At 29.5% G+C, this 16,472-nt stretch overlaps 1 protein-coding gene and 1 non-coding gene across 2 annotated transcripts in view; both read right to left on the reverse strand.

The window, feature by feature from the left end:
* Window positions 1–2,855: 2,855 nt before the first annotated feature.
* Smp_172410 (serine/threonine protein kinase) overlaps window positions 2,856–16,472 on the reverse strand; it is a gene marked incomplete at both ends in the record, with an annotated part of 38,303 nt that continues 24,686 nt past the window's right edge. Inside the window, 5 exons of the mRNA XM_018793926.1 lie at window positions 2,856–2,879; window positions 2,911–2,993; window positions 5,961–6,128; window positions 9,159–9,279; window positions 10,118–10,264. Of these exons, the coding sequence (XP_018648390.1) occupies window positions 2,856–2,879; window positions 2,911–2,993; window positions 5,961–6,128; window positions 9,159–9,279; window positions 10,118–10,264 (543 nt within the window). The remainder of the gene's footprint in view (window positions 2,880–2,910; window positions 2,994–5,960; window positions 6,129–9,158; window positions 9,280–10,117; window positions 10,265–16,472) is intronic.
* On the reverse strand, window positions 3,951–4,021 carry Smp_tRNA_01729_Pseudo_TCG.1.1. The gene has a single exon. It is a non-coding gene (tRNA).

Consider the following 16,472-nt stretch of genomic DNA (forward strand, 5'->3'; position numbering starts at 1 on the left):
CACTTCTACCCGAAGTTTGTGCTGATGATGTCATTCAGAATAACGATGAACGCTCCACGACCAAACCATCCAACTCAGAGAACAAAACTCCATCAAAATAGTTTACGTAGTCAAGATGGAATTGACCTTGTAATAGATCAACTAGCATACTTTATAGACAATAAACAATAGAGCAAACTGAAAAATAACTATCAACAAACTGAAACAAAAGCATATTATAAGCGAGTTTTAAATTACTAAGATAATTCAGAGTGAATATTTCTGTGCAACTATGACCGACATGACAAAATCTCACATAAAACAACCGTTTGGTTATTATTTTTTTAATATTTCGTAGATAACAGCCAAAAATCTCAATACTCACAAACACAGTTTTAGATTCTAATATCGTTTTCTCTCCTCCTCACAAACTGTGCATTGCTATATTTTATTTCTGAAAAATCAACCGAATAATTTGTAAATGAAAGGCACCTACTTTGCTCTTGATTTAAATGGTAAGATTTACAGTTTTGGTAAGGGTGATAGGTCAAAATGAATTGGATCCATTTCTTTTGTAGATTGTCAAAAGTATGTTTGAATCATGCACCATCCGTTGTGTCTTACATTAGCATAAAAACGTCCCTTTGAGCTTACTTAATTTGCAACAGTACAACCTTACTTAATACATACATACATAGCAAGATGAAAAAGAATCGTCTCTGAAGTACCACGGTTGAATGAAATTTATTTTCTCATCATTTTCAAAACTGATACTTGCGTACAAGAAGGTATCTTCATTAAACTGAAGTACAGGTAAATGAAAAAATATGCTCATTTGTGCACTACAAACAGGATGTATTACTCATTGCATATTGGTCGTAAATAACGACTGCAGATTCCAAGTAATTTGTAATTCACCAAATGATAAGAACATCAAAATACTTTTGAAATTATCGTATAACGTCGGAAACATCAATGAACTAATCAGCTTTTATTGATAAGGAAAATAAATTTCCTAACTAGTAAAATAGCGCCATCTAAGTTATACAATGAATAAAAATCTGTTCAGATGACCTTCATTTATGGTTCTCATATTTTTTATGACACCCTATTAGAAAGTCTGTCGTCGAGAAAATTCACAAATTAATAAATATCAATATATCTTTCATGAACATGCATTTCGGCTTCTCCAATTAATCAAATATGCTTATTTACTGAAACTTGCGGTATGATTATTGGTGAGTCATCACAAACATTATGCCAACAGAATATCTAAAATAGAGTACAATTGCAAATATTCATACTAATTTATATGTCCATATTTTCAGCTGTAAGACTTGAAACAGACATATTCAAACACTTGAAACTACTTAGTGGTTCTGAGCAGGAAATTCTCAATGTTTAATTTGATGCATCTTGTTACGGAGATACATATTCTTATGGTCCGTCTGGAGTTACACTTTTGTGTTTGACAGTTAATAATGCAACCAAGTTGGCAAAACTAAACTAGACAGAACTATGATTCAAGCCCGAAACTTACATGACAATAAGTTTTAATCATTAGAAACGTTGGATTATTGATTAAAAAAAGACGTATAGTTTTTCCAAATCTACAAGTATATTCTCATAATAATAGTAATAATTACAATAATTTTATTATTTAACTTTTACTTAACCTATCACTTTACAATAGTCAGATATGTCATTTTGTGCAAATAATCTGAGCTATAGTGCATTCTGATTTACTTTGTTTTTACAAAAGACTTTTCTCCTTTTCTAAATTAAGCATGAAAATCAAAAATCAAAATGAAGAAAGAAACAACTAATCAGCTGATGAAGAAAATACAACAAAAGAAAGTAATATTTGTTCTATGCCACAGATTAAGTAACCAAATTTGATAAGATTGTCAACTACGTCTTCATGTTAAGTTAAGTTTGAAAGTAATAAAGGTAATAAAAAGATACATTAAATTAACCATATACAGAAAGAATAAGTGAATATCAATTATTTTGTAAAAAGGAAACATGTACACATCCACAGTTGAAAAAATTGGTAACTAATAACAATAAAACAAAAAAATAATTTTTTGTTTTTCAAATAAGGAGTTAAAAATAAATAATGAAAAAAAAATTTTTTGCGGGAAATGTAAAAGAATCACACTCTTGATTTGTAATCTAGATTCATCTATTATGTTTTATTTATTCAGTTTCCTTTTTTGTTTTATACAAATTTCTCAAGAATATACGTTTTCCTTTTCTTTTTTTTATTCATACATAGAAATTATAACAATACTGTTTGACAAAATAATAAGTTCCTTTCTAGAAATAACTTGATTCATGGTATTTTAGTTTTTTTTTTATTTCCTAAGAATAAAAATTAGAAATCATAATTATCTTTTAATGAAAGACTGGGTACACAAAAAAAAATGTTTGACATGGAAACAATGACAGAGAGTAATGTAATAAGGAAGATAGACATTGATTTACTGTTATAAGTTCCTCGAAATCTAATGGATATAGATAATTATTCATCATACAAACGAAAATAATAATAAATGCTGCTTTACAATATTTTTATAGTTGAAAGTATTCAAGACATAGAATAGGAACATTTTGAGATCATTATGAAAAGTGATATGAAAGTTTGATTAATTCTCTTGATTGATTATGAAAATAGGGTATATTTATTTAATTGTATAATTCTTTAATTTTTGTAATTCTTGGCAATTCTAACTTTTTCATATCGATAAATTTATTATTTTGATTTACATTGTCCTTATTATTATTATTCTTTTTATCATATAAATCAATTGGATTTTTTTCATTCATTGATTGTTTAAATTCATTATGCTTTTTTTCTAATTCATTTCGATAATCTAATCGACGTTTTTCAAATTCTTCTGATAAATTTGGTAGACCAGAACCAAATACCCATGGATGAGCTAATGTTTCACGAGCTGTTAATCTTGATTTTGGTGTAATCACTAAAAGTGCAGTGATTAAATCTTTGGCATCTTCATAAAAATAAGATTGAATATCAATAGTATGTAGAGTGCAAATGAGAGAGAGAGATGAAGAAACAAAACAAAAAGTTATTGCCAAAGTAAATAATGAATTATTTAACAAGGTAGTTATACCATTTAGTAATGTAATGACTCTATCTAATATTTTATAAATGTCTCCGTTTGTCTTGATTAAAAATAATTTTCTCATTAGATATTCACTCTTAATAACTTTATAAATGATTAATGAATATTTAATATTAATCTTAAACATTAGATACATCTGATGCATTTACAAAGTTAATTTGAAGACTAGTTTTTTTTTTAATTTAAAAGTTTCCTTTACAAATCACTTAAAGTCAATGCACTCTAATGACATAACAGTTTTCTTTTATATAATTTTTGGACTCTAAACTATATTGCATACAGATAAACAAATTATCACTATGCACTTTAGTTCAAGTACGAATTATGGTAGATTAGATTACTTAAAAGAAATACGAACACTAATTATAGTTTTTGACTAAATTCAGTAACCTACTTTTTAATAGCTCAAAATATACGAATATTTTGAGTTAAAAAATTAATAATTTTATAATTTTACTAAATTTTACTCATATAGATGTGTATAATACTTTTATATATGTTACCAAGCTAAATCTTTTCAGGGAATTTCTGCTAGAAATATTAATGAACTCAGACAGAAACAGTAAACATATTTGCGCAAAATATTGATATTTCCTTACTATATCGATATCGAATGAGAGTTCTATATGCCCTGGAAAAACTAATGCGGAAATCAAATAAATAAATTAGTCGCTGAAAAATCCCTATCATATTAAAACACAATTATATGAACAAATAATATTCTTAAGCAAAGATAGATAGTGGCTAGCAGTGGAATCCAGGACGCGCGTTTCGTCCTATTTGGGACTCGTCAGATGGGTGTATCTGAATCTCAGAGTTGATATTCACTCTTGGACTCGAACCCAGTACCTTTCACTTCGAACGCCAACGCGTTATCCACTCGGCTACCGAGTCCTGGTAGCCACTTGCTTGTGCGATGAGAAAGAATATTCTTTTCAATAATTTCTCATCAGGTTCTACAATTAATTAATTAATAATCCATAAAAAATTGTCATCCAAACGAGGTATATCCAGCCGCTCCTTTTACCCTGGCCAACTTGTTAATAATCAATTTTATAATATGGTGACATTAATTTGATTAATGTTCATTTTTATATCTTAAACTTATTTTATCTACACATCTTACCAGTCATTATTATCATTATCACACTTGCTAACCTTTTAGAGAAATTTATTCAGCATCCACCCCTATTTACTATATCTGATCTAATTCATATTATTCTACATATTACGTAATTTCTGATTTGTAATCCCACTTTTCTATCTCACCCTATGTCAACTAAATTTATTCTGATCATTTATTTTTCGACTTTATTTCACTTATAAACTGATTCAAGTTAACACTTCACATTAGTCAGCTCCAAGATTAATGATTCGATTTTATTTTGTTTCATGTAACAAACACTCCTTGATTCACATGTTACAGTTTCTTAAATGATGTACTCTGTCTTAAACTTGGCCAATTTTTTTATGGATTATTAATATGGATTTATAAGTGTAGAACCTAATGAGAAATTATTAAAAAGAATATCCTTCGTTCATATAATTGTGTTTAAATAAATTAATCCCTTAATCAATTAAATGTATACCATATTTTAAATGTACAAGTATATCGAATACTTCAAATGATAGGGGACTTTATGTCCAGTGCGAAATTACTCTCAATAAATTAAGTTAGTTAAGATTTAAGAAAAAAATATACATTTTTATAACTGACTGGAAAAAATATCATTTTCCGGTTTCCTTTTAATTTTACCCTCTGAAATCTATTATCAGTTTGTATAAATTTACTTCTACAGTTTATTAAAGTGATCATTTATATTATGATAATTGCTTCACCACCAAGGACCAAGCACTTATGCAGTGTAGAAGATTTGTAGCTCAGGTGGACGATTTTGATAGTTTTGTTCTCTGAGCTGGATGGTTTGGTCGTAGAGCTTTCATTGTTCTTCTGAACGGTATCATCAGCACAAACTTCTGGTAGAAGTGTTCAGTGTCCATTAGTTTTAACTGATTGCATTTGTGTTAAAAAAATAAATTACAGTTATGCTAACATTCCAAAAACAACCGTGTTTATTATTTGACCTACCACATATTTTATTATCATCTTACAATTTTAAAGGGAATGCATATTGATTTTTCGTTTGTTTTTCTTTGCCAGATCAAATAATGTTCACCTTAAGTATTACAAATATTACTGATGAACATTATTTGAAGTCAATATTACAATTTGTTCGATAGATCGGGGAAAGTTCATATCGAACAAACAATTATGTTCCTTTTCCTATGATAATCTTCATTTGAATAAAGTAATTTTTAATTTGTATCGTTCAGGAATATCTATCTTGATGTATTGGTTATATAATTTTTGTTTTAGAACTAATTCATTTCATATAATTATTTTACTGGACTACATTTCTTCGACCACATGTAATAATGACTTCTCGAAAGTGATTATCTGCTTCAAATTAGAACAAAATAATTCATGCTTTTCGTTGGTGGCTACTTTGTAAGCATACTTACTTTGTGACTACCTCTTACGCCATTTTATGTTCATGGTTACGTTCAAACCTCATTTTTCAAATCACAATTTAATCCACTGAATAAGAATATAAACTACAAAATATACATTGCAAAAAATATCTGTAATCTTATGATATGAAGCAACAGTTTTTTCGTAGTAATTTCTATCACAATCGATCGTAGCTATGGAATTCTAATTTATGTTAAATAGTTTTCACGAATCACCTAAATGCAAAAAATCCGCAAATTTTAGCGAAAATCATACAATGCCCAACTAAAACGATGATTATTTGAAAACAAGGAACTTACGTGATGATATGTTATCCCAATAGGGACTCAGGAATACAAAATGACCTCGTTTTATACTTTCAAATAACTTTGACTGTCTTCGATCAGTACTACGAAATGGAGCAAATCCACATAACATAATATAAGTTATAATCCCCAATGCCCACATATCCACTTCAAGACCATAACCTAACGTTTTTGAGGAATGAGCAAAAATATACAACAGTAAAATTATAATGCTGATAGTGTGCTTAAATATCCGTTACACTTAGAGCTTCCTCGCGATTCTCCAGCAATTAATATTCCTTTAGCAGAGCTTGTAATAAATCTAGGATCAAATCAGATTATTATTTACATAGCTATTGAATTACGGTCAATGATACCATCAACACTGACTGAATTTATTTAGTACAATAGCTAAACAACTGCTTTATTTTTAAAGGGTATTTTGAATAGCATTAGTAAGCAAGAAAGTCAGGGAAGCATAATCAGTTATGATGCTCCATATACGTTTATCTTAACATAAACAAATCTAGGTATGAACTATTTGATTAGGAGTAATTTTTTTAAAATTATAAATATGAAAATATTGGTGCTCATAAGTTTTGTCAGCTACATGAATTAACTTCGAAGCTTTCACTATTGTTCTTAGTAAAATCCTCAGACTTAACTCAAAATAGAATGAAACATTTTAATATTACTATATTATTATCAAAAGTAAACCGCTCTACTAACGTTTTTGGTGATGAGTCATACAAGAAGGTTCTGTGATGCTCATATACATTTGAATTTCTACCCAATCTTTTGTCTGGTTTATCTATGAACATCTGGTTGTTTGATCTTCATTGTGTGGATCAATATATCTAATTTAAATTAAGATATCGTTTAGTTTTTGGATTGTGCTGAAATATAGTACTTGTACTCTGTGTAATCCGTGTAGCCCCCACAAAATGAATGTTTGGTAAGTGATATGTTAATGTTTAACGGAAGTTTTTGCAGAATTCGATTATCATGACTATATAGCTTGATAAAGAGTCATTCAAACAAAATGGAAATTAGGTACGCTGAATAATTGAATAGAATGATTATAATTCTATAGCCAGAAATATTAAAATCATTATCAAATAGATAAGAACAAGGGTTAATTTATAAATTGAAAGTCGAATTTAAGTGAAAGAGAAAATGAATAAACCTATCTTCAGATGGTAGAGAGGGTTTAAAATAGTCGATGCAATACCTACATCCAGCTTCTGAATATTAATTCAAAAACTTTATGCTACCTCGACTTTCTACTTAATTATATATTATTAAGTCGTACTAAGTATCGGAGATACGGATTTTTCGTATAGAACTTGTTAGAAAATCTCAGAAGTATTTTCTCTATTTCTCAGTGTACTGATGTTTGTATTTATATAGACTAAGTAGAAACACCGTTAAGACTAATAAAATCTAGAAATCTAACCACCTTTCTGTGTGAGACATGATATTCGAAGTGCTAAACCTAAACTATTTCATTCTTATTTTGACTTATAATTTCTATAGACGACGTCATCATTTACAACAGTAATAGTTTGTACTACCATGTATGCCAACTGAGTGGATGGAATTTAAACGTTTATACACCCAATGTATATTCATTTCTGTTTACTGGTAAAATTGAAATGCTTTTTACGCATACAATCGATGTAACTTAAAGAACTAAGTGTTACTTTCAATTTCTTGTATAAAATCCAGCCTGATAAAGTTAGTTCAATAACACTAAGATTTCATATTCCATTACATTTGAACTGGATCTTTTGAGAAAACTCGTTTGTAATGTCAATAATATATAATATTTTGTTATTCAGATTCGTTTAATGTATATCTGTTTGGTATGTTTATTTAACATCTCAGGTTTTAGGGTACATGGTTCAATGAAACAAATAAAATACACAAATATGTTTGTGTTTAATTACTGCCATGAGCACTTTATGTTTACTGTCGTCTATTCTTATACAATACGAACAAATATTTGAATGTAAATCTATATGGATTTAGAACTGAAGGATTAGTGGTAACTTCTGAGTTGGTTCGTGGTATTTAGAGAATAGTTAAATTTAAACAAGTTATTTACGTATGAAAATAATATCGTGAAAAAAATATTCAAAACGAGAAAGGGTTGAAAAGTTATGACCACCTGTGACACGATACATGGTCGAATCCAAGACCTACGATTCTCAGAATAAACAAGATGCTTTCAAATCATCAAGCTGAGGTTCTATAGTTTATATTTATAAGTTAAATAACTATAACAATATAACTGATATAATCATCCAGCATTATATCATAAATGAATTTCGATAAGCGATTACAAATTAGTGTAAAACAGTTTTTAGTTATTTGTGATTTTAAAATGATTTGCAATTTTCATATATGAAAAACCTATCTCCACGTGAGCAATAATTTTCGACAGAAAACTGGTTATCTAATGATGGCGCTTAGTGCATAAATGCTGCACTTATTAGAGCATGTTAATCCCGTTAAAACAATATTAGCTCATATTTCACACTATTTCAAATAATCAGAAGGGGATTTTGTGGAGATTTTAGTAATTTTATATAGTTCAGATCATGAGTCAATAGAAGTTAGACCACCATGGAAAACCTGGAAGCACTAGACGGCCGTCTCGTCCTATTGTGGGACTCCTCAGCAGTGCACATCCACGATTTTATGTTTAACTATAGTTTTTGTTGAAAATCTACAAGTATTTACCGTTAAGCTAATATATTCAGTCATATAGACCATCCAAAATCTGAACTCATATCAGATAGTTACTTAAATTATCATCAAATTAATTATTTATAACAATTCATGATTAATTCTCATTTTATCTATTACTATTCAGGTGGTCTATTTCACTATTTTCTCCTAAATCGTACTAAGATTTGCAATGAATTTCACTACATTTTTTCTTGTTTTCTGTTTTTCAGCTTGTAGGTTTTCTTTTACAAATCCAGTTAGTACACATTTTTTTTTACAGATTTTACCATTGGGATACAGACTCACATTTTGTCTGTCTTTTTTTCTTCTTGTTATATATATATATATATATATATATATATATCCAGAAGTAACTAGTCTTCCGCTTTACTCAGAAGTATTTCATAATCCTCAGCTACTTTTAAGTCATGCTTATTTTTATTCATTTGATGTAACAAATAGTTTCAATAGAAATAATACCTGATTCTTCTAATATTTCTGGAGCAATATACGTTGGAGTTCCACATACAGTGTACATACTCTTTTTCACCACTAAAGCCAGTCCGAAATCAGCAAGTTTGACTCGTATTTGACCGTTTTTCTGTCGTAATAACTTTGATGATAAAGGAAAGATAAAATAACAGGAGCAAATGAGTTTATTCGAATATTTTATCGAACTTAGTAATCATTCTACTTCCAATTCCCTGGTAAAAATATTTAACGGTTCGTCATATATATATATATATATGTAAGCACACTGCTGAGGAGTTCCATACCAGTATGAAACAGCCGTCCAGTGCTCCTAGTTCTTCAGTAATGGCCTAGCTAAGAACACTTTGTGATTTAAACTGAGAGAATTCTATGATTTCCACAAACAAACTTCTGTGTTCTTTAGGTCTTAAATATGTGAAATATATGGAATGAAAAACGCATAATAGGACAGTTGCTGCATGTGATTTTTAGATAGAGGAAGTAGGTCAAAGTAGTAGTAAGTATCTTTAAACGTTTCACTCGTCGGGTTACCAATAAATAAGAATTCTGAATTTAAAACCGTCAGATTTTTATTCCGAATAATCTTGAGAAGCAAACAAGAAGCGAACGATCTCACTGTCTATCTTCTTCGTATTTATCCCTTCATTATAAAAGACTTCGATTTTTTCAATAATTCAGTATTATTTAAGGAATAATCCAAGAATGTATACTTCTAATTTAATAAAATAATACACAGTAATTTTGTGGTTTTTCAAACAATGTTAATTCATGATACAAAGTATCCTGAGTTAAGTATAAAGTTCCAACCCATCCACTTGCTTATTCACTTTCTAAATCATAAGAACTGGACAACTTATGCCATTAGTTTTCGAAGACAAACGGTTCAATAAACGTTTGAAGGTGATTGAAATGAATTAGAGAGGATTGAAAAATAACTAAAATCTTACCAATATGTTTTCAGGTTTTAAATCTCGATGTACAATAGATCGACAATGTAGATAAAATAAAGCACTAGCTAAATCGGATACTATTCCAGCAGCTATTGGTTCAGTGAACTTTGTTGCTTGAGTAATTCCGTCGAACAGATCACCATCCTACAAGAAATGTTTTCAAAAACAAATGAAATAATGCAATCTAAAATATGGATCTATAAATAAGGACAGAATTATCAGATTATGCTAAATAATTGTAGTAGTACGATAAGTTTGAATAAACAAAAAAGAACAAAACAAACAGTTTACAATCTTCTGTTTTGCTCCCTAACGTTACGAATTTCGTTTGAGTTGTACTGCTTACATAAAGATACTTCGCTGTTAGAAGTTATTTCAGCTATGCAAAAGGGATATGATTTTGAAAGTTCAGTGTCTTTTCCATAGCTCACTTGAATCAATAACGGAAAAGTTAAACATCCGAGTCAAATAATTTCATTTCATTATCAATAGTAAACTTCAATTTTTATAATTTCATGGTAACACTTGAACACGTAGATAGCATATAAAAATTCTAGAAGAAAAGACTGGTGATGTAATGAAGATTATATAAAAACATTAACAAAGAGGTAATCAAATTTTAATTTTAGTAACTTAAAGACGTTTAGAAACTTTATAAAACTAAATGAGGGCTTCTCAGCATACGTCCCAAACAATCTACCCACGGATCCTTTAGATATTTGAAGTCACCAGAATAAACTGTAAAAGTCTGACTCAAGTGTTCAAAGTGTGTTTCTCACGGCCCACGAATGTATCACCACATTAATAATCTGCATGTTATAAACTTTAGACCTATAGTCCCCTTGTCGTATTTCTTCCCTGCCATGAGTCTTTTACCTTCATTATCTCAATTACTTTGACAATATTTTGCTTATTGAAAGTTATAATCATACAATTTCGTTATCGTTGTTATCTCGATTAATTCGACCTTAATACATAGCCTGATTATCAAGTTATTGAAAGCAACTGGTCCCTCAAATATCCTTTGTCTTTGTGAAACCGGATGGCGTAGAAAAAAAATCTATCAAAATTGGTTCAGTATACGTAAATTATTTTAAAGAATCGTAATTTACCATGATTTCATTATTAGAAAGTGGTTTACCTGTTATATATTTGTCATTACTAAAATATCATATGTAGGAAAAAAAACAAAATAATTGTTCTGAGATTATTATTGAATAAATGAAAACATTTTGTATGTTTGCACTTGTGAAACGAAATAACCAGAAACCATTTACAAATACAAGAGGTATTCAATATTAAAATAGTAATATGTTTATTCTATCATAATAATTTCTCGATCTGTTTGTACCATTACGATATTATATGAGATTTCTAGCTACTGTCTTTCCATAAAAGTTAAACAATGATTAGTAATTTCTTAATTATGGTTGTATATATTTTGCTTGACTACATTGGGATTATTTTAATCCTAAATTCGGATGATAATGGGTTTCGATAGGTTATACATTAAAGTGTCAATGTGATTATTCCCTTTGTCTAAACTATAAATTCCATTCTTAACTACAATTACCTCATATACAGCTGACTGATTTATTTTTAAATGACCTACATTCCTACACCGAATGCACAAAAACTTATAAGCTTTATTAATACTAAAACGTTTTGTGAATGAAAACCTGTCTAGAAATCTAGAAATGAATTCTCCACCAGACCACAATAGATTGCTCAGAAGGTAAAATTATCATATAGACTCAAATAATGAGTTTGAAAAGATAACTTTTAAACGTTCCAAAAAGCAGTAATCTTATCTATCTGTCACATTTTGACCATTCAATCAATTTCCTGTTATTCAGTCAACAAAATATAATTTAGAATTAACTAAAACTATCAGCTTAAAGGCAGCTGAAACAAATGCAACAAAATAGGATGAATTCATAGGATGCTGTAAACATATTTAATATCAATATGAAATAATGAGAATTTATTTATGAATATCACATAGTTCTGATTATCTTCGTCTTCTTATTACACTACCGAAATTTATCAAAGGGACTAATTACTTTAAATTTTGTAATTGTTTTGTTGAGAATGTTTTGTCATATGTAATGTAACATCGCTGGAAGTGGATTGGGCACACCTTGAGGAAATCACCTAATTGTGTCACAAGACAAGCCCTCACATGGAATCCTGAAGGTCATAGGAGAAGAGGAAGACGAAAGAACACATTACGCCGAAAAATAGAGACAGACATGAGAAAAATGAATAAAAACTGGATAGAACTAGAAAAGAAGGCCCAGGACAGAGTGGGTTGGAGAAAGCTGGTCGGCAGCCTATGCTCCATTGGGAGTAACAGGCGTAAGTAAGTAAGTAAGTAAGTAAGTAATGTAACATAATTTTTCACCTACTGTATATTGCTTTTTATTTATTTAAACAAAACTAATGTGAAGAAATAACATTCCCTTCATATAGTGGTTATTTTAATTAATGTCTGATTGTTTTATTTGGTCTCTTGAGAACTTACAATCTATCTCATACCATAAATAATCATTCATCTGTGTAATGTAGCGTAACTGAAGATTATTTAAAAGCTTATAAATATGATATGAAACTCCTGACAGATAGACCACATGACGCCAATATACAGCTAGAGTTTCTACGTATATAAATTAATCTAGATAAGATGTAGACTCACAGGAGAACAATGAGGGTAACAGACTAAAAGACAGAGAGTAAGATAAAGACGAAAGAAGGTAACGCAAATTTTGATGTGATATTATTTAAATGGCTTGAATACAATTTAAATTTTACTTCATAAAATATTTAAATGAAATTGACATCTTATAACCGTGTTTATCTCAAATGACAAAGAAATCTATTGGAGAAAATAGCAGGTTTTTACGAAGAAAAGCAAGAAGCAAAGTCAATATCTATGTTCAAAGCACGAGAAATATGAGTTTAGGAATTTTTATCGAGATTTTTGTCGAGGTTTTCAATGGTGATCTAACATTGATCGGTTCATGATCTCAGTAAAAACTTGACACTCTCCACAACCCTATACTGAAAATTTAAGAACTGTCAACTGAGTAGGTAGAAAACATTTAGAAGCAGATAAAATTATCATTTACTAGATAAAACGATTTAAATGATTTAACCAGTGGGTCACTTTTCTAGTCAATCTCAAGGCTACAAAGAGTCACATTAAAATAGTACATTTTCTTCCAAATCTGCTGTACATGATTGTTGCTATGAATTTACGACAGGCATTTTAAAAGTGAATATCAAGTTGATATATTCTGAGATGAAAAAAGAAGTTTTCATTCAGTCGATTTACATATCTAAAGCATTAATTAGAGATGTGTATGAACTACGGTCAAAAAGTTCCAACTGAAATTATAACTCATTTAGACATTAATGAATATAGTATCATTCTTATTTTATCCTCATCCCTTAAAATTAACTTGCATTAATTACTCTATCAAAAACCGATATTCTTATTACAATAATCCATTTGTCTACTCGTTATGTACCACTGAATATTAAAAGTAGTGCTTATGGTTATTTGGTTAAAACATTCAATTTTTAGCCATTTTATCACAAACTCATACTCTTCACCGTCTTCTGTAAAACAAAATTATTATCCCTAGATTTTTGTTTTCCGTATAACCATGGACTTTTCTTTTCTTTTTTGATTCGATTTATGGAATAAAAGATATTATAATATTTTGAAATTCACTTCATAAATGAATTCTGTATATTGAACATATCTTTGTCAGTAGATGGAAATAAGCTGAGTCTAAAGTCACATGCAAAAGTTCCAATAGTTTTATTCCAGTCAATTTGTATAATGAAATACTATTATAAACTTTAGAACTATTGTGCTACATGGATACACAGATCAGAAAATAATCCAGAAAGCATTAGATAGCTTAAATTCTTATGGAGCTGATTATAGTGGGATAGTTTTTCCTAAATGAACTACAAAAGATAAGTAACATCATTTCAGCAAAGCATACATTGAAAACTAAGACAGATGTTCCATACCAGTATAAGACGTTTTGGTTGTGTACACTTATAACCAAGAAATGGGTGGATTAGAGAGACTCAGGATCGAAGTCGAACACATCACCTATAGACTACTGGTTGTCGAGCTAAAGTTGATTAGTGATAAAAATCATTTTTGAAGCGAATAATTTCCAAAACTTTTCCATTAGACAGAGCGTTTTATTAACGATGGTATACGAACCATGACTCTAATGAACAGTTATCCAAACTACCTAAGTATACTGTTGTACTCGTTTTGCCATTTCTCCACACATTTATGCTGTCAAATGAGTCCATGTCAAGCATAACCGAATTAAAGTAATAAAAGATATGTTTGGGTGGTAAAGTTATGAAGTAATTGAATATACCACAAACAAATTTTCTAAGTCAGCTTAGTTTCGCTACGTAAATATGTGCACACGCTTTCGTCGAATGCTTGATAAATGGAAAACTCATGACCCTCTACTGTAGAATTAACGGCTAACACTAGTAGATTTTCAGATCCATGTTCGGTTGAAGTCTGATATATTGTAGATAATACATAAACATAAGCAAGTATATACGTAATGATGTAGTCAACAGACAAATCTTATGTCAAATAAACTCATGGAGTTTAATTAATTAGGAGCAATTTAATATCATTTACCAAATCATGTAACTTTTCTATTCATAACAAAACTATCCACAATGTTCGTTTAAAGCCTTTTTTCATTGGTTCGGTTGTCATTGTTTCCTTACTTTGAATAGTTCCATAATATATTGTGTTATTTCAAAGTACCTCATGTAATGTATTAAAACGATTGTTTTTACTTATGTTTAGTTAATAAACTATAATATGGTTGAACAAATGTACATTAACGTATCTTAATGTGTATCATAAATGATTGAATTACTATCGAATAAATTATAAGTCAACAAAATTTATTTATCATTTAAAAGTGTTAAACTATATCGTCATTTGATTATAAGCAAAGATGGATAGTGGATAGCAATGGAATCCAGGGCGCGCGTCACTTCGTCCTATTTGGGACTCGTCAGCTGAACGTACCTGCATTTCAGAGTTGATGTTCACTCTGGGACTCGAACCCAGTACCTTTCACTTCAAACGCCATCGCGTTATCCACTCGGCCACTGAGTTCTGATAGCTACTTGCTTGTGCAATGGGGTGAAGGTTCAATTTACTTAGTATTGCTTGTTTGTCCTAAACATCAATGGGAAGATACAAACAAACAATACTAAGCGAATTTATGTCGTCATTTGATGTTTATACCTAATCAATGTAGCTATATACTGATTGACAACTATAACCTGTGAACGTGATAAATATAAACTTCGCATATTTATTTCAAGTTATGTATTATTTCTCACGAGATATAAACATATAAAACAACACATAATGATTACAAAAAGGGTAATTTGAACTAACAAGAACTATAAACTGTGAAAAATTTGTCATATACTATATAAAATAAAGTACTCGAATAGATATTATTTCATTTATATGTATAACACTATGTTTATATTTTCAGATATAAAATCATTGTTTAAACTTTTTCAAAAAAAGTAAACATTGAAAGAAGCAAAAAGAAAAAAAAGAATTAGAGTTATTAGTTGTTTTAAATTATTCATTCAAATTTCAATTTTCATAAGTTATGAAAAGAAAATATAAAAACAAATTTATAAGAACTTTCGTCTAAATTAGAGCGAATAGTTCCACAGTATTTAAGCGCCGAGTTGATGTAAAACATTAAATAGGAATAATATATATTTGTAAAATCTCAGCGAACGAATTTGAAGTAAATTCAACGTTTCGTCTGGCAATCTGGTCCAAGCTTTTTCAATGAGATTTTACAAATATATTCTTCCTATTTAATGTCTCACATCAACTTGGCGCCCAAATACTGTGAAACTATTCGCTCTAATTTAGATGAAATTGTAGATTGTCATTTATATTCATTTTATTTTATTCATTGAAAAATTATTAAAGTAGATTAACTTAGTATTGAGAATAACAAAAAAAATTCCTATTTTCTTAACATGATCATTTTTTATATTTATCCATCTATTTGAATTCACTTAGTATTGTTTGTTTGAATCTTCCCATCGATGTGTTAGGACTGCAACTGGTCAGTCTCTAATTGGCATATGTGCATACTGTGCGTATTGCCTCAATATACCTTAATTCACAAGCATGGTAAGCAGAGATGGATAGTGGATAGCAGTGGAATCCAGGACCCACGTTTCAACCTATTTGGGACGCGTCAACTGGATGTACCTGCATCTCAGAGTTGATGTTCACTCTGAGACT

Source organism: Schistosoma mansoni, chromosome 1 (assembly GCF_000237925.1).
Source record: "Schistosoma mansoni strain Puerto Rico chromosome 1, complete genome".
NCBI classification, from domain to species: domain Eukaryota; kingdom Metazoa; phylum Platyhelminthes; class Trematoda; order Strigeidida; family Schistosomatidae; genus Schistosoma; species Schistosoma mansoni.